The 25,984-nt window shown below is 38.2% G+C and overlaps 1 protein-coding gene across 5 annotated transcripts in view; it reads right to left on the minus strand.

Annotated features, from left to right (window-relative positions):
• Positions 1–25,984, minus strand: part of bnc2 (basonuclin 2) — a 133,405-nt gene that overhangs the window by 38,117 nt on the left and 69,304 nt on the right. For 4 of the 5 annotated variants that reach the window (XM_052547067.1, XM_052547137.1, XM_052547260.1 and 1 more), the window contains exons 3-4: positions 4,702–4,804; positions 1,374–1,609 (exon numbers count right to left, since the gene is read on the minus strand). The exons of the other annotated variant lie outside the window; for it this stretch is intronic. In XM_052547067.1, coding sequence (XP_052403027.1) covers positions 1,374–1,609; positions 4,702–4,804 — 339 coding nt within the window. The remainder of the gene's footprint in view (positions 1–1,373; positions 1,610–4,701; positions 4,805–25,984) is intronic. 5 annotated transcript variants of the gene reach the window in all.

The raw sequence follows: 25,984 nt of genomic DNA on the forward strand, positions 1-25,984 counted from the left end.
AATAACAAGAAAACAACTCCAAAAAAGAAGAACAGGCATACAATAGACAGTATGGGAATGAGCGAGAGAGCGAGAGAGAGAGAGAGAGAGAGAGAGAGAGAGAGAGAGAGCATTCATTAGTGCAGCTGCAAGAGTTGAAGTGTCGGGTTCTTTGTCAGTCCTGAATCAGACATCTTACCTGCATTTTGTTAAGAACCGAATAAGGAAAAGTGCAAACTTTTTTTCTGGCCAATGGTAGAAGTTTATATTTAGCATTTATTTACTTTAGTTAGCATTTTCAGCAATTCATTAAGGTAGATGGGGTGGACGCCAAGATTCAAAAGCTATAAATTCAGCCATCTTTTACAGTCTAAAGGCTGAACTACAATTATATTAGAGTAGTATTGCATACAAAATGAATTATTTTCAAAAGTGATACTAATATCAATGCTATGAGCCCGAATGCCTGAAGTTTTCCTCCTACTGTACTCCCCGACATCTGGAACAATATTACAAACTAAAGACGACAACCCAATGTCCTTACTTGACTGCAAACCCACAAAAATTCTGGACTCTGCTGAGAGACATGATTTAATTCTCAAATTTCAGACTACATCAGTATTTTGCCATTTCATATTTAATGTCTGGGGGATTTTCCGATAAGCGATCAGGGGCAGAGTGACGAGAAACACAAACAGACTTTGTGCACACAACAAATGACTGTAAAACTGTAAAAAAAAAAAAAAAAACTGCAGCCTTCCACAATTCCTTCCAGTCCAACGATTTGAGAAAAAGTGTGCGAGAGGGAGAGATTTACTCACAGAAGCCATTTCCTCGTACAAGGCCTCAAAACCGCCTTCAAGCTCAGCATGCTGTTCCACTTAGGCATGGTCTCCAAACCAAAGCCATCCACCTCGCTCTGCTATTGGCGTTGGACACACAAGGCTAACCACAAGCACATGTTCAGTTGCTCTTAACTAATTCATACAGGAACACTTTGGTTTTGTTGCGAACCCAAAAGCCCTGTACCTTTGATTAAGAAATGTGTCTGATTCCAATTAAAGGAGTGAGAGGGAGGGAAAGCATCATGGCGGATCTATCGTCTGCTATTGGCTGCAGTCGTGACAGATTTCTTATCGCACTCATTTTCTTCCCTCGGTTTATTTATTTATTCTCTCTTTTCTCTGGCAGAAAAGGAGGGAATGTTATTGTATGCAGATAAACAGACAAATGCACAGAACTGAAAATATTTTATGCATGGCTTTTAACATTCTTGTCTAGATATGAAAATTTAATTATGTATTAAAATTATATAGGGAACATATGAAAGTTCATTTTTGAAACGGCATCAGCTATGCCATCTAGTTAGTTTTTTCTTGTCGTTTGTAATGTACCTGTAGTATGTATCCTCTGACGTAGTCTCTGAGGGTCCAGCCCAGGCCGTGGAGGATGTGCAGAACCTCCTCCTGTTTGAGAACACTGAAGAGACGGTCCAGCAGGATCTTCAGTCTGACAGGAACAGCCTGTGTCCCGTACAGCATCAGACTGCTGATGTCAAACACCACGTTGGACTGTACGATCTCCACCTGCGTCGGGTGGTAGAGATGCTGTGTGCTCAGCTTGTCTAGAGCTACAATCAGAAAAACACACACAATTATTATCTTTGTTACTAATAATAAACGCATACTATGTCAGATTTTCTTTTCATTAGAAGGCTTATATTTAAATACGTGAACACACTATGCATTAGATAGGAAGTATATTTACATAATGTGTGCTTTAATGGCTCTCCACTTCAATTATTTGTTTGTCTTATATTAACATGAAATGTGTAGCGTGGACAGATATTGATATGCACATATAAAATGTTAACTATCTTCTGTGAAAACGCTAACACATCAGAGAGAAATCTTAAGTGCATGAGATCATGATCAAAGGGCAGAGAAATAACTCAGGCTTTAAATCTCCAACACAAAGCTGGTCATAGCAAGGCACCCATAACATAAGATAAATGTGCTGTATTGTCTTTGATTTGAAGCATATTATTGATCTGTGAACTGTGTTCACACACACGCGTTCTTTATTTTGCTGATTTTCCATGTGAACCAAATGCACTTAGATAATGATGCTTGTCTGAAGAAATTGACAGTGGCATCAGTGTAATCCCTTTCTCTTTCTTCTCCAAACTCTCACTCGCTCTATGACTTTGTCTGTGTGACACCTGTTTTTTTCCCCTCAGTCCAGGAATGACTTTTGTGCTGACTGGGTCTTTGCCTGACAACAGACCCTGCTAGACACGAACATAATAAAAAATGAAGAACTACTTGTCAGAATGGCTGCCAACACTACAGACAAAATGAGAACACTATGGCAGAGAGGAGTGAGAAGAAGAGGAGGAGAGGAAGGATAGCGGCTGACAGTTCTCAGTGAAATTAAGACTAGGCGAAGGGCCCCTGTGATGGTCCCTTTAGGCCTGTCTCTTTTCCTTTCATCCCAACCCAACAGGTGTTTTCTTTTGTCTCTCTATGAATCCAACTGTCTTTTTCTCCCTCTGTCTTTCCTTACTTAACTCTATCCTTTCTGACTGTCATCTCTTTCATTTGATGTTTGCACCAGAACCTCAGCTACTTTTTGACCTTTCTATACTTTCTTTTTTTTCTTGGTGTAATGAAATAAGTGAGAAGACCATTATCAGAGAATTAAAAGCTGCTCGTATGAAGACACAGAGGCGCACAGGGAATGGATCTGCGAGTCAGAACACATCGACTGGATAAAGAGGCAGGTTTATGAGGAGCAATAACTTCACTGGGCTCAGATGAGAGAGAAGGGGACCAGATAAAAGGACAGATAAAGACGGATCGGGTGAAGACCATCGCTCCTGCACACACACACAAACACACACGCCAGCGAGAGTTTACCTGATCACATAGCATCATTTAATTCATTCAACCCATCAGACAGATGAAGTTCTACTTTAACTGCTGCACTGGAACCACAGTAACTTCCCAAATCATGACAAAGGAAAACCCTTTTCTTGCTTCTTTTTTAATTATATATATTTTTGTAACTAAATGATTGAATTCCTGACCATATTCTCTATTTTCACTTAGTGATTTTTGCGTTCTTTGGCTACAGCAATTAACAAATAGAAACATTTGGTATGTAAGTGTTATTAATGTCAAATAATAAATCCACGACTAAATCAGCTTTATAGCTGATTATGAATCATCTGAAAGCATCACTGTGCATTAAAATGTAATTATTTTACTCAATTAGCTCAATTAGTGTTTAATGAAAATCAAAGATATGTGTATTGAAATAAGAAATGTGAGTGTATTGAAAAGGATGTAAGAAATGTATTGAATAACAAACCCATGAATTACAATTAGTATTAATAAAAAATTTAAAAAATCGATGAATCTAATTTAATCTATGAATACTAAATTAATGCAATTAATAAGCAGATTCTATTGTATTTATGATCGATCAGTTTCCAATCATTATTTATTTCAATTTGACTCATTTACTTCATTTGAAAGGACAACATTTGATTCTGTTTATTTTGTGTCACTTCTGATAATGTTCGGGGTTCAGACACACTCTCTCTTTTTAAATCTAGATTAAAAACACATCTCTTTCGCCAAGCATTCGAATAATGTATCTTTTTAATTGTGAGTGTAGTTGCATCTGTTCAAAGGTGCATTTTTTTTTTTTTTTTTTTTTTTTTATTCATTAACTTGGGTAAAACTAATTTTACTTTGTTGGATCAGCAGCTATGCTAATGATGTCTGTATTTTGTTTCTATGTTTCGCCACGGGATTTACATCCCGTGGTAACTAGGATTTAAACAAGCTCCAGTCTGGATCCAGAACACCTGAGAAGAGATGATGCTGACCCTCAGAGGACCCCAGATGATGCTGACCCTGAATCAACAAACAGAACTAACAATTATTGCAAAATGTGTGACTGAATCATATAATAACTTAATTAATAATATTGATAGTTCATCGTCTAGCTGACTACGTCTTGTATTATTATTATTATTTTTATTTTTTCTAAAATCCTGTCAAATGTGCACAAACTACTAGCTACTACTAAATATTGTAGAAACATAATTTTCTGTAAAGTTGCTTTGTAACGATTTATTTTGTAAAAAGCGCTATACAAATAAACTTGAATTGAATTGAATTGAATCACTTCTGGTTCAGATTCATTTCAGAGTAATACATCATTTTAAACTAAGCTACACTTTACAATCTTAATATACATAAAACATTCTGCAATCACTTCACTGTTAGGCAATATTTATTTTGTTCACCGTGGAACACAAAATGAGTTTCTGAATACATTGTGACTCAAACATGGCTATAAAATAAACCACAAGGGCATCATAAAATGATCATAAAAGTCAATGTACATTTTTGTTTTGCCTGTTATCTTTTTATTGTTGAAAATGCTCAGGTTTGAGGATAGGGTTTAGGAATATTGTAATAAAATACATAATAACATACATCATTTTTTTATTTTTATTTTATAAATAATTTTAAATATGAATCATTTTTATAATGTAGTGTAATAATGTTGTTTTAGATGCTGTTAGTCCATATGGCACGTTTAAGCATCTATTCATATGTATGATTTCACACCTGTAAATGCTATTTATAAATACCGATGTATTGCTTACACACACACACACACACACACACACCGACGGATACTCACCATGAGCGACCCATCCATGCTTGCACTGGTCACATGTTCGTAAGTGGATCTTTCCAGGCTGGAAACACTCACATGTGCAGTTTACCAGAGTACAGCGGATGGCCTGAAAATCACAAGCAAATTATCATCACTGAACAATTCTCAAACTGTGATTATTAGCCTATTTATGATTAATTAAACATGTATAAAAATAAATGAATAACCATATCATTTGTTAAATCATGCAGTCTTTTAGTTAAAGACAACATTCTTTGCAATAAATATCCCAAAATACCCCAAAAGGTTTTCAGTCAAAGATGTGGTCACTTATTAATGTAAATTGTCTCAAACGAATGCAGTCATGCTCGTGTCGGACTGTCAAGCTGACTGACGTTGTGCTAACAAGGCGTCCGCTTCTCTGTCTTGTGCCATATTCATGTAGGGGCATTTAGATGAGCTCTTCCTTCCTCTCACCTGAAACCTGGCCTGCTTTTGCCCCATTTGAATTTCCTTTGTTTTGACAAAAGCTGCCATTACTCGACGTGAAGACTTAACCGGAGATGAACCCAAAAGCTTTTAGCGATGAGGGGTTAAGTGTCCCAACGCCTGGCAGGACAACACAATGGCATTGTGTGATAAGACATCTCCTTAATCACTGCGCCACTGAACGTCTCCGGCAGGAGGAAACGTGTTCCCTCACACCTCGCCTGACAGGGTCCACAGATGATGAATTTAAAGTGAAAAAATAAAATAAAATGTGTCTTCCTGATTGTTATCTTTTCCAGCATTCTATAATAATATAATAATAACATTGTGTATTTTCAGTGGCGAGCAGTGACTTCTTTAACAGGGTTTGCTATCTAACTGATCGGAGAACACAAATATGAAACACGAGGCGGTGTGGATCTAAAAGCAGGGCTGTTGCTGTAGTGAAAGTCATCAACACATTTGTAATAAATTCTATGCTGAATAATTTTATAAACCAACTTTTTTGTAATGTGTATTTGATGTTGATTTAATTTTACACAATAATAACATATAAATTATCTTTTGGAGTAAATTTCTCAGCCAAATTTGATGCATGATTAATTTGTGATTAAGCAGATTAATTAATCACCATCATAACTGGAGACAAGACAAGACAGAACAGAGCTCAAGTCAGGTCAGTAACTCAGCAACTATTATTCAGATGGGCTTTTAAAATTGTTTATTAACAATTTTATTATTATTTTTATTATTATTATAGAATAAAAAAAATCAATAAAGCTGAAAAATTACTCCGAATCAATCATTGAAACAAAATAACTGCTGCTATGACATCAGTTTACAAGCCATGCTGACTTATGGGCAATGTGGTCTAAACATGTATGATTCATTGAAGAATGAGGCCTATTGTATCGCAGTCATTTATCACATAAGCCATGATAAATGAGAGAGAGAGAGAGAGAGAGAGAGAGAGAGAGAGAGAGAGATAAAGCAGGAAAACTAAGGAAAATAGAAACATCAAATGTGGGGTCTGACAACTTATGTAATAGTTATTTTTTTGTTCAATTAACAGATCAGCAGTGTCAATGCTGCTCTTTTTTCATACTGTACATTTACATTAATGGCATACGCTTAAAACAATAAACAACAACAGATCACGTGTCCTTCTAAGGTACTAATGCACAACAGTATGAAACAGCAGCTAAAGGTTTCCTCCCTTCACTCCACGAGGAGAAGATGCTAAAATACTGAACGATTACCAGCTGAACCTGTAGCTGAGATCTTAAAGCATCATTCTAGCCATCTCTATTGATTCCTGTGTTTGTTACATTTACACACACACACACACACACACACACACACCAACATTGCTGACATCAGGTCACTGGCAAACACTAAAAGCATCTTGTTCTCTTTACCACCACAATTTGTGATTTGATCTTATTCATGGCTTAGCTTTCAAAAGGCTGTCAATATTCTGCCATAAATGCACTGGCAGTGTGTGCTGGAAAACATGTGACAAAGAGACAGGCAGGGCACTATGATTATTACACATTATTATACAGCAACTTATAATAAATTATATATATGTAATTTACTCTCTCTTGGAGTTGATTTTACTGAGACTCAAGAGCAGCATTTCATTCCATATATCCAGCATAAAGTGTATATTCATTTGTAAAGTTTACGCGTTAATTTTGTGCATTTGGATTGACATTGTAACATACAACATACAAGACAATTTGTAAAATACAAATGCTGATAAAATATAAAATGTGAACCTTTTTTAATGCATATGCAACTTTAGAGATGTACAAATCTTTTAATACTCTGAGCTTCAGAATGAGATTATTTAATATCAAATGTTTTTAATCAATGTGATGGCATTATAAAAAGCATTTAGTTGACGTAATTTACTAAAAATAACACTATTTATTCAATGTTCTATCAGTATAGAAGGATTCATAAACATTTAGAATGGTTTACATGTGTACAGCTGTTCACGGTTCAGATGATGATACTGTATGAATCAAGGAACTCATGCGCTGGAGCTGGACAGGACTGACACTTCCTCATCATTCCCTTTACGGAGTTGTTTTCATGCATATCTTTGACTTACTCTCTTTCCCACTAACTGTTTTACATTTTTAACAATGACTAATTATGATTTGCTTTAAAAATGAAAACAAATCATTGAGTTGATGATCATCATTGTAGAGTAATTTTACACAACATAAAGAGAGATAAATAAATAATAAAAAGTCAGATTTTCTCCAGGCTTTGGCCCTTCCATGCTTTCCTCAGTGGGATTGCATCTGTGATATTACAGTGAAACCGTGTGCTACTGACCCGAGGCCTGAATACTGATATCACACAGACTACGTATGTTAAACAAGCCTTAGTTACAGCTGGAATAGATACTGTAATATTCAGCTGAATCGCTAAGATTTCTCATTAATAACCTACTCATCTTCTGAGACATTGATTTAATTATTGCTTACACTTTACAATAAGGTCTCCGTTAATCAACGTACACATTTGTTACTATATTTAATATTTTTTGTTAATGTTAGTTTATAGAAAACTATGTGTGCCATTGGTAATCATATCTGTGCTGATATGAAACTATAACACACAACTACGAGCATGATATTGCGTTTATACACCAGCTTGACAGCACAAATGTGTAAATAAATAAACATTTTGTATGCAGAACTACTTCCTTCCGCCACAGACTCAAATCTGTTTTACAGTTTAACAGATAAACTCAAGATGGGTTACTAATTCAAGAATGTTGCTTTAGAATATTATAAGAGAGATTATAAGAGATTATAAGAGTGATCGAGAGTGATTAGCTGCATCTGATACAGCATTCATTCTTCAGATCAATCTCATATTCACAATAAAACTTTAGACTGAATGTCCGCTGAAGAAAGCGATATCTTTGTTGTACTATCTTTCATCTGTTCGGGGTGATCTATGACAGCACTACTCAGTCTGCTTGTTGTTGCTGAAAGTAAAAATTAACTTATTTGTTTACAATTCTGTTTCAGTCTCTTTCAATATAAACGTCTTACAGTGGAGGGTTAGGTCTCTTATCGGAATAATGTAACTAAAATCACCATCACAAACACACACACCATTTCCTAAATACTATTTATATAAAAAATTACTTACTGAACAATAATGTTTAATGTTAAAGTTGAAAGCACTGATATAGGAGTCACAGATTACTTGAAATACACTAGTCATTTTTTATACAAGAAACAAATATAGGTGCACTCATAATACAATTGGTATATTTTCACCAATAAGGACAAAGGTTAAGTTAAAGGTAGAAAAATAAGTACAGACAAATGCTGATTTCTGATTGGAGGAATTGAGTGTGTTACAATTGCCCCGTGTAATTAACTTCATTAACTTCTTGCTTTTCTGTTTTCTATAATGTATTATGTTAACTATGAGCCACAATAAAAGTATGTAGAATAATACTTATTGAGAATTGAATAGTGAACATTTGTGGCCTGTAGAGCACCATCCTCTCTGGCTCTAGGTCTGAGCCTGTTCTAGTCAGCCAGTTTGTTCCATCAACTCTAATAATTCTGCTTCGCTATTCACATCAGTGCAGACAGGTCCAGCTAAACACAGAGCACAGTGAGCATCAGTCAGAGTGGACACTGAGCGGAAGAGAGAGACAAAGAGAAGTCCAGGACCACTGAGGACCCTGTGAGCTGCTCTCAAAGACTCAGCTGACAGAGATCAAACCAGTGACAGCCTGCTGCAGTATCCAGAGACATAACTGTGTTCAAAGTGCTGGAGAGAGGGGCTCGGGGGGGGCACGCGGACGCCTCGGGAGGACAGGGGAGGGAGGTGAGCCGCGTCTGCCAGCGACTGATCTTCTTTCTCTCTCTCGTTGTCTCTGTGCTGTCACCCGCTGATTGATCCAGGTGTTTTATAGCTATCTGGAGGCACAGAGCATTCAGACAAAGAGAGGCCTCTGTCAATCCTTTTGATTGGGGCTGCACATTCCTGAGCCAGATGGTGGACAGGCCTCCTTTGGACAACGCCAATCCACATACTCTCCCCAGCACTCAGGAGAGCTGCTGCGCGTGTGTGTGTGTGTGTGTGTGTGTGTGTGCTTCCTCTCGGCTCAGACAGCGCAGGTCAATCTTTACACGCATTCACAATGCTATAGAGAAAAAGGTGGCCTATTATGCTCTTTAAAAACTTTCAAAGTAAAAGGGGGGAAAAGTTTCGAAAACCCCAAAAACGTGAAAGCAGTTCAGTTCTCGTAAAATAGCATAATAATAATAATATCAGTGATATCAACTATAAATACTAAATAAAACTCTTCATCAGTCACACACACACACACACACACATTTGTTTCTCTATCTTAGTGAGAACATTGCATGGGCTTCCATTGATTTTCTATCAGCTAACCAACCCCAAACCCTAAACTTGCCGATCAAAAAAACATGAGCAGAGCACTAGATTTACATCGACAGCATCTTTCAGCTGATTTATAATCCTTTGTGACTTGTGACGACCTGTCAGATGAAGCACTAGTGCGTCGTCAAAGTATTTCACAATAGAAGTGAGGACATTTAGTCTTCAAATCAAAACGTATACCTCACAGAGTGACCCTCACGGCCAACACACACACACACACACACACACACACACACACTCTATTGACCCCTGGATGAACTTCGACCAACAGATGAATTTATGAAATAGTACAGAGCAAAGTAGTGAGCAAAATAGTTACTACATAGCCCTACGCAAAATACATAGTTACACATTCATTAATTATCATTTATGTATAATAAATATATATATAATAAATATAAATGTTGAATATTTAATTAAATAATAAGTAATTTACCTGGCCAGGAATTATTTCAAGTATTTATAAAATAATGATGTTAGAATGAGAAGCTACTCTCAGCTGGGCCAACAAGAGACCAAATGTGTCAATTAAAATATAAATATGGATCAATATAATAATATAATGGATCAATAAGTAATTACTGTGTGTGTGTGTGTGTGTGTGTGTGTGTGTGTGTGTGTGTGTGTGAAGGTTCAGAGAAAGAATGACTGTGGACTTAAAGCTTTAAATCCAGTAAAAATATTTAGTTAAATATTGCAGTTAAAAATTAACTGAATATAATATTACAACTTGTTTGTAGATAATGTCTCTTGAAACTTTTGTATTTTGTGCACTTGCATATAAATATATTTATTTTTACTTGTTTTAATTCTGTTTAAAAATCACTAATATAAAATAAATCCATGAATTAGACGGATATTATTTGTGCATCTTCATCAGGTGCAGGACCATTCAATGTGAAATTAGGGTCTGTTGCTATTAACACTCTTCAGTAGAAACACATCGCAAAAATTGTAACATACAAATTATCTGGCTTTAAGTAAAAATATTTAACATCACTGAACCAAACTATATCCATATATTTTTCTCATATTTTTTTTTTTTTTTTTTGGTTTGTGTTAAATCAGGTTGAAATAGCTCTTAATATTCTATCTATTAGCTGGAATCTGGAAAGGATGCACTGGGGGCATCAAGGTTAGTTTTTTTTTAATTTACAGCAATATGACAACAATGTATTTTTTTTCTCTCTTTGTAATTTCTCTTTCTCTTTCTCTTTTTTCCCCATATAACTAAATAAACAGGCTACAAAGAAGTGTTGTATGTAGTGCTCTCTGCATGTTCCAAGTCTTCTCTTATCAGTCTTCTGCTGATAAAGTCTTATTCCCAGCAGGCTTTGCCACCTGCTCTGATTACCCCACACAGATTATGTGGGATAGCAACCAAGGTAGAGTAAACTGGACGAAGACTAATAAAACACACAGACACACCGTCAGTACTGCAAACACAGACACTCAGTAACTCTATATGAAACAAACTCCCCACTCCACTCACAAAGAGCAGCGGTGTTTTTCTGTGTAAATGTGGATCACAGTAGCAGCATTAGTCAGAACACAAGCATCTGCTCCCAGGTTGACCCCAGAAGGAGGGGACAGTAACATACTGACTACACCGCACCAGCGAGGATGTGTAGACATACAGACAAGACCTCTGGGGCTTCTGGGAAATATCCTGACCTTTCACCTATACACTCCCTATAAACATATACAAGTAACTCACATTTAATCTCTTTAAATTCACCTCTTAATGAATTGTACTACTCTTGGATATTTTGAAATGCTCACTTAACTTGTATTTTATCTGGTTATTTAGTATAAGACATATGAATAAACAATGTGTTTTCTTAATTTAAACATTTGGCATGTAAAAATGACTTTCAGTGCAATGTCACTGAATGTTTTACTAGTATTGTTGTTAATATTATTATTATTTACTTTAACAAGAAAAAATACAAAATAAGAGCATGATCGTTTTCATTTCATTAGTAAGCTGTAATATTCGCCTCATTCTGCGTGTGTGTGAGAGCATTACCTGTGTCTGCATGATGTACAGCTTCAGACAGCTGTCCCTCTGAGAAAGGTATTGCTCCTTTAAGACTGTGTTTCTTCATTAGCATAAAGAGCATCAGATTGTAACAGAAAGGCATGAGAAGAGTGTAGTCGAGAGTGAGAGACTCCTACATGACCACAGTGACACTGCCGTCCGTCCCTCCCTCTGCAGCGCTCCGGCGCGCTGGATACACGCTGGAATGTGTGCTCCACCAGACTCAAAGAAAGTCCATCACACTCTCTTTATCAGCACAAACAAAGTTCAGAGATAGAGAGGGGATGAAGAGGAGATGAGGGTATCGGCGTGTCACAGGTCATTCTCTGAGCGGACTGGGCTTTTTCAACCACCACAATATTGCACTAGACAAATGAATTTTGACTACTTTAAGTTTTTTTTAAAGATTAAACCTAAAACACAACCCAGTGGAACTGTTCCTCAAGAGTTAAAGCTATAAAGGGTTTTTTTCATGTTTCTTTCTTTCTTCACATATGCAGCAGGGAATGTTTGCCAAGGATTTGATTGCCATCCTGCAATCGACCCGACAAAATTACCACCCTACTCTCTGGATCCTACAATGGTCCACTTCATTTGACTAAGATGGCCCAATGCAATTATACAGCTATTGACGGATGTTTGTGCGTCTTCTAGGCTGTGCAGTATTAAGTCATTAGCACTACAAATTGCGGCAGACCTTTTATTGCCACACAGTCATGCGAACAAGCAGTGGCCCGGAGTTAACGAGTCACAGACCCCACCCCCTCCCCCAATCTGCATCCCATATTTATGATTTTACCACATCCTAACAATAACACGACTAGAACTGGTGCAAAACACACGTCCAAGGATAATGAAACACACGCGTTACCACAGAAGGCTGTAAGTACAACCAGCTGTAACAGTCTCCACCGAGAGCGAGGGAGAGAGAGAGAGAGAGAGAGAGAAAGAGAGAGAGTCAGACACATGTGAATGCAGCTGTACTCGGGGGGGAAACCACACGCTCCATGTTTCCAGCTGCCTTCTCCGTGGCTCCTTCTTTCTCGGGCCCCTGTCCCTCTCCAGCCTCTCTTGGCCATCTTTGTTTTGACAGGGCTCTGCAGTTCCAAAAACCTCTCTTAGATGTGCTGAGGTAAGGGAAAAACAAAACAAGCGTGTGTTTTTTTATTCTTGTGCGCGCTCACGGTCCCTCGTTCTCGCGTATACACGCACGTGAGAGAATTAACACAAGCGGTCGTTAGACTCCACTCTCTCCTTATTTATGTGTTTACTTATAGCTCTTAAAAATCTTGGAAGAGGAACTTTCCCTTGGTGAAAAGGTTTGAGTTAGCCGCAGTGATTTGAGGAAGGACACATTCTTTTGACGCTGTGGGTCTGCCTCGAATCCAAGACCTCAGCATGTGCTGAATTTTGAGCATACCTCAACATGTGTTACCTCTTTGTAATATTTATTTTGTAGGGCAATATGAAGTGGATAGCACAGCCAAATGCTGCTTTCACTGCTTTTAATGGGGGCCTCTCGCCCTTGTTAAAACCCAGTATTAACTGTGAAACTTAAAAACAGCACACAACCGTTTCATCGAATCACATTCAAATAAACAGTAAATTGTCCTCCACACCGTCTCTTGGCTTCTAGATCATTTGTGTATTCTAATGTACCCAAGCATTTTCCTGCTAATTGCAACTTGCTTTATCTAATTATCAGTTTGATCATAATCTTACGGTAAGCACATGTGTAGTTTGTAAGCTGCGAGCAAATATTCAAATGAGCAAATACATTTATCTGCAACATAACTGTGTCAGGTCTAAGTGTAATATAATGCAATTTAAAAACCCAGTCAAACGGACAGATAAAATTGCAATAAAACCGAAAGGAAGAGAGAAAGAAAAGTGTGGCCTGTTGGCTGATGATTACAGGATCACAGAGATTTTAGTAGAGAGAAGAAATGACTTGGAAGTGTAAATATCTGTGGTGTCTAGATTATTGGCGTAGCATTCTCTCTCTCTCTCTCTCTCTCTCTCTCAGTTTTCTCCATTCATGTTTTTTGCATGATTATCGTGTTTGTGCCGTCCCCATGTGGCGACTTTGCATAGACATTTGAATAATGAAGGGAAGTCATTTAACTATTCTCCAGATATTAAAAACCAATGTTTTTTACACGATGCAGCAACATTAGCCATGTTAATTGGGCTCTTTGGACTTACCCAAAAAAGGGCCTAAATTAATTACTCATGTCGACAAAATGTCAGAAACACAGAGTGGAAAATAATAACCCAAGGTCTCGTTTGCATTTTAACATTTCTAATTTTGGAAGTCTTACATGTGAGTGGACTTTAACAACACTGATTAAAAAAAGCGCTTTGAGATGCTTGGAATCAACATAAGTAAAATTCTTTACTGTTATACATAACATTTCTTAGATGATATTTAAACCCATTAGTGTGTAGCACACATCTTGTACTGTACACACACACACACACACACACGCACTTTCTGTAGCCGTGACCTCTGACCTCAGTCGAGTCTCTCGTGACACACAGAGGAGAGGCTGAATGCTGTTAACACTGTCTCTGGTTCAGTGCTGTCATTGAAGTACAGCGTTCTAGATGTTGAAACAGAGCCGATATGCACTTTTATCAAGCTTTGTCTTAGATCTTTCAGGTAAATATTACTGGCTCTCTTATGGGGTTTCTGGTTTGTTATTACTTTTAACCCGTCGCCCCTGGTCCTGCTGGGCGTTTTCCAGCATCAGTGAGAAAAGGGCTGTACACTTTGCCATTTCCCCCAGCTATATGTAGACACGGACCCTTTCTTCGTAGCATTGACATGACAGAGAGAGACGGGAAGGGACTGCTGATATCAGGTTTCAGATATTCCCTTGAAGTGGAAATGAGGTTTTTCCTTGTAACGAGCCTTTTCTTACCAAGTCAGCAAAGCCCCGTGCCCACACACAGACAGAACGAACATCGCAGCTCTACAGACAGACGGTGATGTTAAACTGACTCCGCTGGAAGTGCCAAGACTCTGTTCACCATCTATCTCAATGTTTTTAATCTTTAATCTTCATAAGAGATCATTATTAGCCGTACAGAGAGAGCTGGTGAGGAAGCAGTGAATACAGCTCGTGAACACACATCAGTATGCCAAACAAAAAGTAGCCAGTTTAAAGCTGCTGTCTAATAATTACATACTATATGTTAAATTACCTATTGAATTAATGATTGAGTTCATATTTTACAAGTATTTCATTTCTTCTCTAGCTTGCTTCCTAAAGTAGTTGACATTATATTTTACGAATATCCTTTACAAATTGTTTTTTGCTTTGGATAAAGGCCTCTGCTAAATGTAAATAACTGTACTTGCAGATAATATAATATTCATGGAATAAAGGCCATTTTCGAGGACGTTTCTTAACTTACTTTAGTAAATATCTAAAATGCACCTTGTAAAAATGTCAAATTAAACATTTTACTTTTTGAATAATTTTGGTGACTAAAGTGTACTACTTTTTCACAAGTGCTGGATCAGTAGATCGACGATGATGCCTGTGTCTGAATGAACCACTGCTTTTGTTTATGTTTATTTATTTTTCATTATTGCTTCTTTTTGGTAACAAAATTGTTTCCTGTCACACATTGCTGCTATGTGCATGATTAACAATTCGGCGAGAAGTCACTGTACAACTGGGTCATGTGTGCCTCCTGGTCGCCCCGTCGCTGTGTGTGTGTGTGTGTGTGTGTGTGTGTGTGTGTGTGTGTGTGCACCTGAGGGAGACGCACCGGGACAGATGTAACACAGAATGATCAGCATCAGCGCCCATTCAGACTAATTAGACCAGCAGCTCTGCTCAGAATGGCCTCACTAATTAATTAGACAGGCGGTGAAGCTGAAATTTTTAATCAAGAAACTGTATTTAAAAAAGTGAGAAAAAAAAACAAGATAATAATTGCTTGTAATAAACCTGACAGAAATCCTGTGCATTTCGATTTCCACTGAAAACAGCCTGCATTTCGTATATTAAATTATGTCCCAACTGAAAACCCTCTCTCTTTAGGCTCGGAGGCATTTTTATTCTAAACCCAAACTCCAGTTTGAGAGGAACCACAAATTATTACAAGTCAGCATAATAACATTTAATATGACTATTATAAGGAAAACACAGTTTATTGTCCCTCAAACATTATTACAGATTTAGGTGCACACTACTACTACTACTACTACTAAAAAAAAAATGTTGAGTGTTAACTGTCGTGTGTGTGCATGTCTGACAATGTTTTCTGCATTTTTTTATTTTTAGATTAAGACAGCTGGCAAAGAAATGTTTGTCACTGTAATACGGATAGATGTCATGCTTCTACAGACTGTATTTAGGAAGTTTTTGTCCACCCAATGTTCAGAACCATTCAGTTTTTAATTAAACATTAAATTAAAATTAGAATCTCTCCCCGAAATCAGAATAATGTGGAAAATCACTCTGTTAGAAATCAATCACATAGAGACTGGTGGTAAGAGGCTGATTAGTTTATCTGATTAGTGTTCAGTTTAACCTCCAGAGCGCCTGGTATTCAGATGGGTGATCTATTTTATTTTGATTCCCAAAGAAGTGTTTGCAGGAAGCCACTGGTTACACAAATTATAATGTTTATTCATATCATGTCTTGTGGTGACTCAGAAAACACTGCATAATTGAAAAGTTGGGTTTTCATGGCTTTTTACCAGTTGTGTAATTATGTAAGCAAGTACATACACTTTAACTTTCTGCAGAAACCTTCCCAACCAGCTAGCAGACAAATAAAGGCTCAAAGTACTCATCTATTTTACAATGATCTTTATGAACAGCAGCAAATTTGGAGCTATAAGATCTAGTGGTGATTCTAGACAATCCGTTTTATAAGGATGATTACAAATATTAGATAAATATATAATAATAAAATAAAACAAACCACTTATCATTTACCTCCATCACTGAGTCTAATACTGATCAGTGGCTAATATATATATATATATATAAACACACAGTACTGGTAAAGTCAGTTATTTCTATCTTTTGCTGTAGTGTGTCAGTAGGAAATATCAGTTTACATTTCAAAACATTTTTTTTGCCATTAATGTTAATAATCCAGTGAGACAGCAGCCAGTGCTCCACACAGAGATGTGATGTGATCATCATCAGTGCGTCTGGAAGAACATGAAGAAACAGAACAAACTGAGACAGACTCGATCCAGAAGAACTGTGCCAAAGTCTCCAAGACTCTTCAAGACTACCTCCAAACTACCTGAAAAACAATGTGCAGGTGCAGCTAGGACAAGTGTGGTCACGTCAAGTGTTGATTTAATTTAGTTAAGTTGGTAGAAGGTTAATAATAAAATATATTTATTTTTTTATCTTTACAGCATTTCTACACAAGTGTCTAAAACTGTGCACAGAACTGTAGCGTTGCAGGTTCTTGAAGTGTTTTGGAGACATTGGCACAGTTCTTCTGGATTGAGTCGTCTCAGTTTGTTCTGTTTCTTCATGACATTTCTTCTGATTAATCCAGACTTTATTAACCATGCAAAATTGAGGGAAAGCCATAACATTTAAAATCAAGTGGCAAAAATTATAAGGCATCTTAAGAGTGAAGATATTTGATTCTGATTGTAATACTGTGCTGAAATACATCAGACTCCCTCTTTAATAACCTCTCGTGTTCAGGAGGTTAGGAGATGAAAGCAAATCACTCAGACATAGATTTAAGCTGCAAACTCCTTGAAATGAATGTATATGTGCAGACAGTACATCTCCAGCCCTGTGAAGAGACTAACAAAGCTATTTCCTGACGGTCCAATCACCGGCTGTCACAGAAGCATGTTATTCCATGACTGTTCCCAGATCAGCCTGCTTCCCATTAACTCATTTAGCTTTCCCTATCTAATGCTAAGTGCTTTTCTTTTCTCTTTTCTTTTCACACAAGACAAAAATAATCATGTAGCACAAGAGACACTGAATCAATATAGTACAATCCAGAGTCACCCTTTTATCTGCCCCCCCAAAAAAAGAAAAGAACAGTGCTGGTGTTAGGGTAAGAGCCGAGATGGAAGAGTGTTTGTGAAGAGCTTTGCTTCACTGACTACAGTATTCTGTATCCTTCAGGTTATTTTTTTTTTCACCCCAAGGCTTTTAAGTCGGTGCCACAGCCTAATAATCTGTTCTAAGTGGAACTTAAGAGTTCTGGTCTACAGAGACATGGCTAGCTCTGTTGTGGAATCATTAGTGTGTGAAGTGCACTCATTTAAAGACAAATGGTGGGGCAGGAACCATGCAAATGACCGATTTCTGTCTGCCAGCCTCCCCGTGTGTGCCAGCCCTGGTGTACTGTGCCAACCTGCGACGGCTTGCCTTGCTTCCAGTCCCCGGGGAAGCAGCAGTGTCACAGACAGCAGTCCTCGTGCTGCTTAACACATTTATCAGCGTGTGAAATAGTTTAGGCAGCTGGTGACATGAATTTGCTGTAGCACATCATGCATAATTCAGACCTACAGGACCGCGCTCTAGCACTGAGAGCAAATTGAGATAGCAGATCTATGTCAGTGTTGGTAAACAAGGTCAGTGACGAGAAAGGGATGACAGCAGCGCGTTCACACATTCACAGGGTTTGGAATCAGTTTTTAATGTTTCATCTTTAATCTGTGGAGCTCCTGAAATATTCGGATGCTACAAAAAAAATCCAAATACAATGCACATTACTGCGATCTTCTTTTGTAATCAATTAACAGTAAAGTTTAATTACTATTTAATAGCCCTCAGAAACTCCTATAAAGTCCATGGAAAGATGTCTCCTTTTAGTGGCCAAGGAAAGACAAGGAGGAGGAGGAGAAGATGAAGAATCAGGATATGTGATGTTGAAAAAGACGGAGCCATCCGAACCAGATCTAATTCAATCAGTTCTGGGAGGAGGAGAACACTTACTGTTCCAGCTGCTGTCCGTCGTTCTGAAGGAAGTCTGCAGGTGACAGGGCTGTGTCTTATTCAGCGTCACACTCCCACACGAATCATTTCTGTAGTACATCCTCTACCTCCTAACACACACACACACACACCTCCCTCCTCCATCACACTCTCTCGTCTTGTCTATCTCAGAGTTATAGACCAGATTCAAGTCTCTAGAGGGAAATCTAAGTCAAGCTATTGTCATTTCAAACACTGTGATAACTAGACTCAAGGCTGCCCATGGAGAGCTCGGGGGAGCTGGACAGCGTGGACCGTTTCTTCCTCTCTCTCTCTGTTTCTATCTTCTCTCTGCTGTGAGATGAGCCCACGCTCTTTGCCATGAAGCAGAGCTGTGTTGTTGTCTTGACTGCATTGCTCTGAGCTTCAGTCGGGCGGCTGGGAATTGGGGAATAGTTGTCTTGGCTGTTCCAAGGTCAGGCCTCTCCACATGACAGTTACTGGCTTCCTACAAGCAGGGAAATCAATACTTTCGGACTGTGGCTGTGCCCTCAGTGTACAACAACACCATTCCTTGACATCTGGCACGTCTCCAGCCAATGTCAGGCCTCAAAACTCTATCTGATACACATTCAGGAGCAACTCTCTCTCTCTCTGCCTTCCTCTTTCAATTATTATCTCTGACTCACGTCTCATATCCCTCCATTCTTGTTAATATTGTGTTACACATGTTGGGATATGTGTTACACTATGTTTACATGCGACCAAATAATTATTAACCATTAGTGATCGGACTGATGAAAACCCACCTCAGAGTTTGATCTGAATATATTTCTGATTGGATTGGAAGTGGTAGACCTGAAATAATCTGCTCAATAGGACATAAATTGGGCCTTTAAACACCTGAACCTGAATAAAAATACCTTGTGCACATATGCAGTGTCACCTTACAAACATGCGTATGTTTATATATTTACATCTTAGCCTACATTTACAATATTCACATTTACAATAGCCTTACAAACATTCAGTGGATGAAACTGAATATTTACTAAGTCTAAATAAGTCTTTTTAGATATGTTCTGAAAGAAATAATAAATTATATCTACAGTAGCTTGTGTGACATTACTGCATTTGCTTTCTCTAGTTTTATGTGTGTTAGAATGCACACGTGAACAAACGTGAATCAGGTCGCAACATAAAGGGTTCATATAAAGAACTTTCAGAATTAGAAATTGGATTGGATTCATTCAGATGAAAATTACTCGTCTTTAAGCTTTTGGTTCAAAATGGTGCTTTATTTATGAAACTTGCCCAAATTTGAGTGTTGATAAAAATAATAATTAAAGAAAGAATGCATGAAGCTAGAATAAAACTGTTTTTTTCTTTAGAAGTGAAGGCTTTGCTCTTTATTTTGACATATTGCATGTTCAGATATTCATTCAACAAAATAATTGGGGGTCATGAAAATGATGGCTGGACGGGAAAGAGTTTATCTTATATGTCATGCAAAAAAAATAAAAAAAATAAAAGTACAAGCAGACAAAGCCACAGTACGGCCACATTTCTGTCTGCAAGAGAACGAGACAGAAGACCTGAGCAAACACAGGAAGAAAAAGACGAGGACGCGTGTCCCAAAGCATCTTGTCACCTTCCTCTAAAGATGAAATACTGTAATGGTGCTTTCTTTTTCTAGCGATTTTCTTTCCCCTGCAAAGGTGTAAGCCAAGAATCGACCAAACCTCTATTGCTTAGGGACGCGCTGAGTAGCGCTTCTGTGACTACGATCCTATCAAGAAAGGGTCAGACTCTCATCCCTTCCAATAAACATTAAGCTTGCAATTCATTCCTCTCCAGTTGCCTACAGAAATGCATCAAATAAAACAGCCACTTTAATGAATTGGATATTGAACCATTCATTAAAAAATTCAAATTCACTTAGGTCAGCATAGGACACAAAGAGACCGTAACCTGGGCTTTTGTAGCCTAGGCTCTTAAATCCAACAGGGACATTAAAAATCACTCTGTGAGGTTAACCCTTAAACTGCCTGTCTATTAACCACGGTTAGTCTTTGCTTTACTAAGCAGCACAGCATTTCCTCCAGTACTGCTTCAATAATGAAGACAGATGCCTTCACTTCAGAAACAGAAGTTTGTCAAGGACTCGACACCGGTGGAGACCAGCTCTAATTGACTCATACTTTATAATGCACCTTCCCTTCACTATCAGCCTCTCGAACGAACATGACAAACAGAGTAAGGGTTAAAGAGATCAACGTGTCTTCATGACACAGATGTGTTTATTAAAGAGATTGGGCCTCTAAAACACATCCAAGAGCTGGAGAAATAAATATTATATATATATGCACACACTTGGGGCAGTACATGTTCTTAATGGACTGGTCATACTGTAAAAGCCTCAAAGTGGCTATTCATTTTAACAATGTGCTGACAGTGAGAGATGGTTTTGAAAATTATTTGGTGTCATGATGTTTATTTATTTTTTTAAGTACTGTAATTCAAGTACTTAAAGGGACCTAAAAAAAGTGACGAGTATACTTTTTTTTCATCTATTAATGCCAATTTATTACAGGTGTAAATATTAAATTGCATACAATATGTTAGATTTACATGTGCATTCTTCTGCAGAAGCCTGAAGCAGTGTGTGTGTGTGTGTGTGTGTGCTCGAAGAGAGAGAGGACACTATACAGGAACTTAACCCACTCAAAAATGATTAAATGACATGTTACACAAGAACCACCAACTGGAAATAAGTGGTCTCACTGAGAAAGAAAAAAAAAACACTTGTCCATTTCATAGGAGTAGAAACAAGACACCAGAACCTCAAGAAACCTCTGCAATAAATACACTACAGCACACTTGTGTATGGCTGAGAACTGACAACATAATGCTCTCATCAGTTTTCTCTCTCTCTCTCTCTGTTTTACTCTATTAGTGTAAAAGTAATATTAGAGTAAAAGTATTAATTTGAATGCATAGATGAATATGTTTATCTGCCATATACGATGTGCTGGTGGTCTCGCGGCTGTCCTCACAATGCCATGCCCAGCCTGCAGCGTCTCTGCCAAAGATTTGCTGTTTTTGGCAAGCGTTCCCATGTGGCTTTGAGGAACTCGCAAAGACTGTTGTACCGTAGTGTTTACACACACACACACACACACACACACACACACACACACACACACACACACATTCAAATTCTTATTCTCTTCTAACAGTTCACATTCCATTCTCTTTGTCTCATACACACACACACACACACACACACACATATATGCTCATCAAGTATCCTTTACAGCGCCTCATCTGTTTCCATTTTCTTGCAAATGCTCAGGTTTTATTGCCTCAGTTTAGTATTTCATGGCAGATTTACCCAGTGGTTTGGTCCTTCACCAACTATAGCTCTAATGACGGCATATCTCTTGTAAATTGTGGCGTACCAATAATCTTCAGCTCAAAGGGACTTTTACCCCCTCCCTCCCAACACACACATTCTCTGAGTAAAACACACACACACACACACACACACACACACACACACACACACACACACACACCTAAACACACACTCAGCACTCTGAGGTGGCCTTGCTTGCATTTTTGCCCTTTTCAGAGAAACACCTCCTTATTTCCTGCACTGCACAGGCCACACAGTTAGGGCCACTAGTAAATGTGCTGTTCATATAGAGCAGAAAAGATGAAGATGAGATGAGAAGATGAATTTAAAAGGATCCCACATTTAATTTGGCACTTTTTTGACATCTGATTTCTAAAAAGATTTTTTTCTTTTGGCATTCATTTTTCAGTTGTTTTTAACTTTTAATTCTCTTTACTTCCAATACTGTTTCTCAAGCTTCACACAAGCAGTGTTGTGTTTAAAGAGACGGTGATGGAGGAAGCAGGAAATGTCATGTTAAACATGAATTCAGTCTAATGCCTCGCACGTCATCTGACAGGACTGAGAGGAAAGAGAATAACTAGTGCCGAGCTAAACCTTTACAATTTGCCAATTCAATTTACGTTGCTGCTTTCTTGACCCTATTTTCTGACAGTTCTCTAGAGCTCAATACCTAGATCATTTTACAATAAAAACAGAACACCAGACATGTTGGGCTGTATTTTTCTAAGAAACACACCAGTGTTATCCATGCTGCAGAATACATGATTCCTCACATTTTAATAATGTGTAATGCTCACACTTTCACTGTTTCACTCTCTTTGTGTGTGCATGTGTGTGTGTATCTCTTATTTAACCATGATGCTATGAAATTATTTCATCACAAACAATGACAGCCACTGAACATCCCTGTGACATGCTGCCAGATGTTCAGGGACTGGGTCTCTCTCTCTCTCTCTCACACACACACACACACACACACACATCTCTCACTTCAGCTGAAGAGTCACTTACTCTTGTGACAAAGGGCTAATTTGTGTTGGCAGGCTTTAAATTAATAACACTGGAATGTAGAATTAGACATGAAAATTGGTCTATTATGGTGGCATCTGCTCATAGTGTGCACATCACATATTAAATGAGGAATCAAACCTCAACAAATAATTGCTTTATTCTATAAAAAAAGAAAAAAAACATACATTTGCAAATTCAAAAACTTTCTTGCTCATTTGGGGGGGGGGGGGGGGGGGTATAGAAGGTCAGATATAAGGCTGGCACAATATAATGCTAAATTATTGCTAAATTCTGGATTTATGCACAATAAAACTCATTATACGGGAAGCAGAAGAAAAAATATTTTTTAATAAATTGGACTATTATGTACAGAAAGTTATGAGCGATTGAAAGTCTTTTCTCAAAGTGCTACACATTGACGAATATCAAATATCAGTTTAAGTGAACCACACATGGAACAGATTATGCTAGGTTTAGGGTTTATTTTCCTCTATCTGTTTGTAACATATATTTGACCTGAGCTTGTTAAGGCAGAAATGCCGTAATGGCTCGTATGATGCCAGGACTTGTAAACTCTCAGAATATAAACCACTGAATGTGCAAACCTGTGTGTATCTGATGCGCCCAAAATGGCTAATTTAATTTTTCAAATGCTATTGATTTTTTCTACTTCCTTTCATTTTCCTAATGAAACACTTCAGAGAAGTGCAGCGCCGGGTTGTTAAGGACATTTTAATTTGCATCGATGCAAAAGGAATCACTTAAATTGAATCCAACTTTCTGTCCTTCCACCGCATTGTGTACACTGGGCTGGATCACGTCCAGAAGAATGAGAATAAGATTTTTTTATTTTTTTTATATACAATACAGTACGAACTGGTCTTCATGTTGGTTTTCAAGTGTGCAGTTTTACTGTCAGTATATGCATTTGTGAAGTACAGGGGTTAATTTCCATGTTAACAAGAAGGGGTTGTTTTAAAAGACAGGGATAAAGATTATAAGAAGTGCATTGATCAGAGGACAGGGAACTCTTTAAAATGAGCTTTCTTATGGAGATGATTGGGTCATTCATTTCACCACTGAACATATGAGAGTATCGACTGTTCCCACAGATCTCTAACCCGGCCCCGCTGAAATATAGCAGGAGCCTCGCAGCACGGGATTTATTCATTTGCAAAACAGATAAACAAGCAATATATTAAACCATTATGTTATTGCAAGCGGATGATATTGATCAGCATGTTTGTGGTGAAAGTGACAGGGACATGATCTAGTATTTACAAGTGCTTTGAGCTGGCTTGTATTAAAAATCTGAGATAAACGACATGTGTTCTCCGGATACACACGCTTCCACAACAGGAAGAAAGAGCTGCAGGGCTGGATATGATTAATTATGAAATATGAACAATGACATTCTGCATTCCATTAATGGTTGAGCAAGTCATTTGGCAGAGGAGTGCTGTCACAGCGGAGCGGTCAGGGACTGTTCTGTGTAACAGATGACCACTGCGGTCATCACCAGCACCAGAGACTCGGCACAACTCAGAACGGTTCTGTGGTGCCCAGGAGAGCTTATATAAAAAAAAATGTCAGAAAAAAAGGTAAAAAAAAGAGTGCATTTGTTAAATGAAATTATTATTTGCAAATAGTTCTAAAAACTGACTTTATAATAATAATTATAATAATAAAATCTTTTAAAGATAGGTAGGGTACAAAGATGTCCCTCATGAGGTACAAAGCTTTCGATTCAGACTGAGACTGAGACTAAACGTTATTTAGGTGTGACGTGTGGAGCGGGAACATTAACCTGGAGATCAGGAACAGACACACACCTCCGAGTCTCGCTGAAGCATCTGTAACGTCTTCTCTTCTCCACACAGAGACGATCACTGTCGCCTTCACTAACCACCGCTGCAGGCTTCAGACGGAGGACTCACTTAAGGCTTTCTGCACCTCATTAACAGTAATAAGTGGTATCTGCCACCTTCTTTGTCAGCAGGGTAAGCAATCAATAGGGTCATTTCACATCATAACAGCTACCGGGGCACATTACTATCTTGTTCATGGCGGGAATAGCAGCCATTAAGAGCTGGCGCAGATTAGATGAGAAGAGAAGACAGATGGAGAGAATTACATACGAGTAAGAGACAGATCAATAAATGGATAGCAATGAAGATAATTCTACAACCAGGAAAGACAAAGAGAAGCCCCCCGTCCTGTTCTTAAGAGCGCGTGTGTGTGTGTGTGTGTGTGTGTGTGTGTGTGTGTGTGGCTCCATGGCCTGTTGCCCCTTGCTGCGTGGTGCCAGTGTGTTTGCACTGCGCTGTCATCACAAAACAACTCTGATCAGGGCTAATTACAGCACCGCCGCGTCTGAACAGATGCACCCGCTCCTTTAATTACAGGAAACCCGCTCTTTAATATTTTATAGAAATGGACTTGAGCACGGAACCCCGACGAGTCTGACATTGAGAAGAGGAGACAAGCTCCATCCTGTGCAGGGCAAGTTTCTGTTTATTATGATCACATCCATCAGGTTTGTGTGATTCAGCTTTGCTTTGTTTAGCGAGACCCGCAGTAGATCTGTGCGCATAAACAGAAAGTGAGGGAATCTTGTCATGAACGCTTCTGAAGCCCTCGACCCATGACTGAAGACAATTAACAGAAGGAGGGCACTATTTCTCTTTTTATAATTAGCCGCTGTGCTGTCCATGTTCAGAAGGAAAGGGTTAAGAAATATATATTAAATATGAGGGATGCAGCAGCGAGGAGGATAAAGCTAAACCAAGCCGTCCCGAGGAGACGAGTCCAGACGTTTGATCATCAGCTGGTGGGCTTCTTCCCACGAACCCATTAGTCTCACACTTCACTGGAATCATCACCAAAAAAACTAACAACAACAATTACAGCCGATCAATTTCTGCCACTTTCTTGATCTCATTTTCCATCATTTTCTAGGCTAGA

The sequence above is a fragment of the Carassius gibelio genome, chromosome A1 (assembly GCF_023724105.1).
Source record: "Carassius gibelio isolate Cgi1373 ecotype wild population from Czech Republic chromosome A1, carGib1.2-hapl.c, whole genome shotgun sequence".
In the NCBI taxonomy this organism is placed as follows: Eukaryota; Metazoa; Chordata; class Actinopteri; order Cypriniformes; family Cyprinidae; genus Carassius; species Carassius gibelio.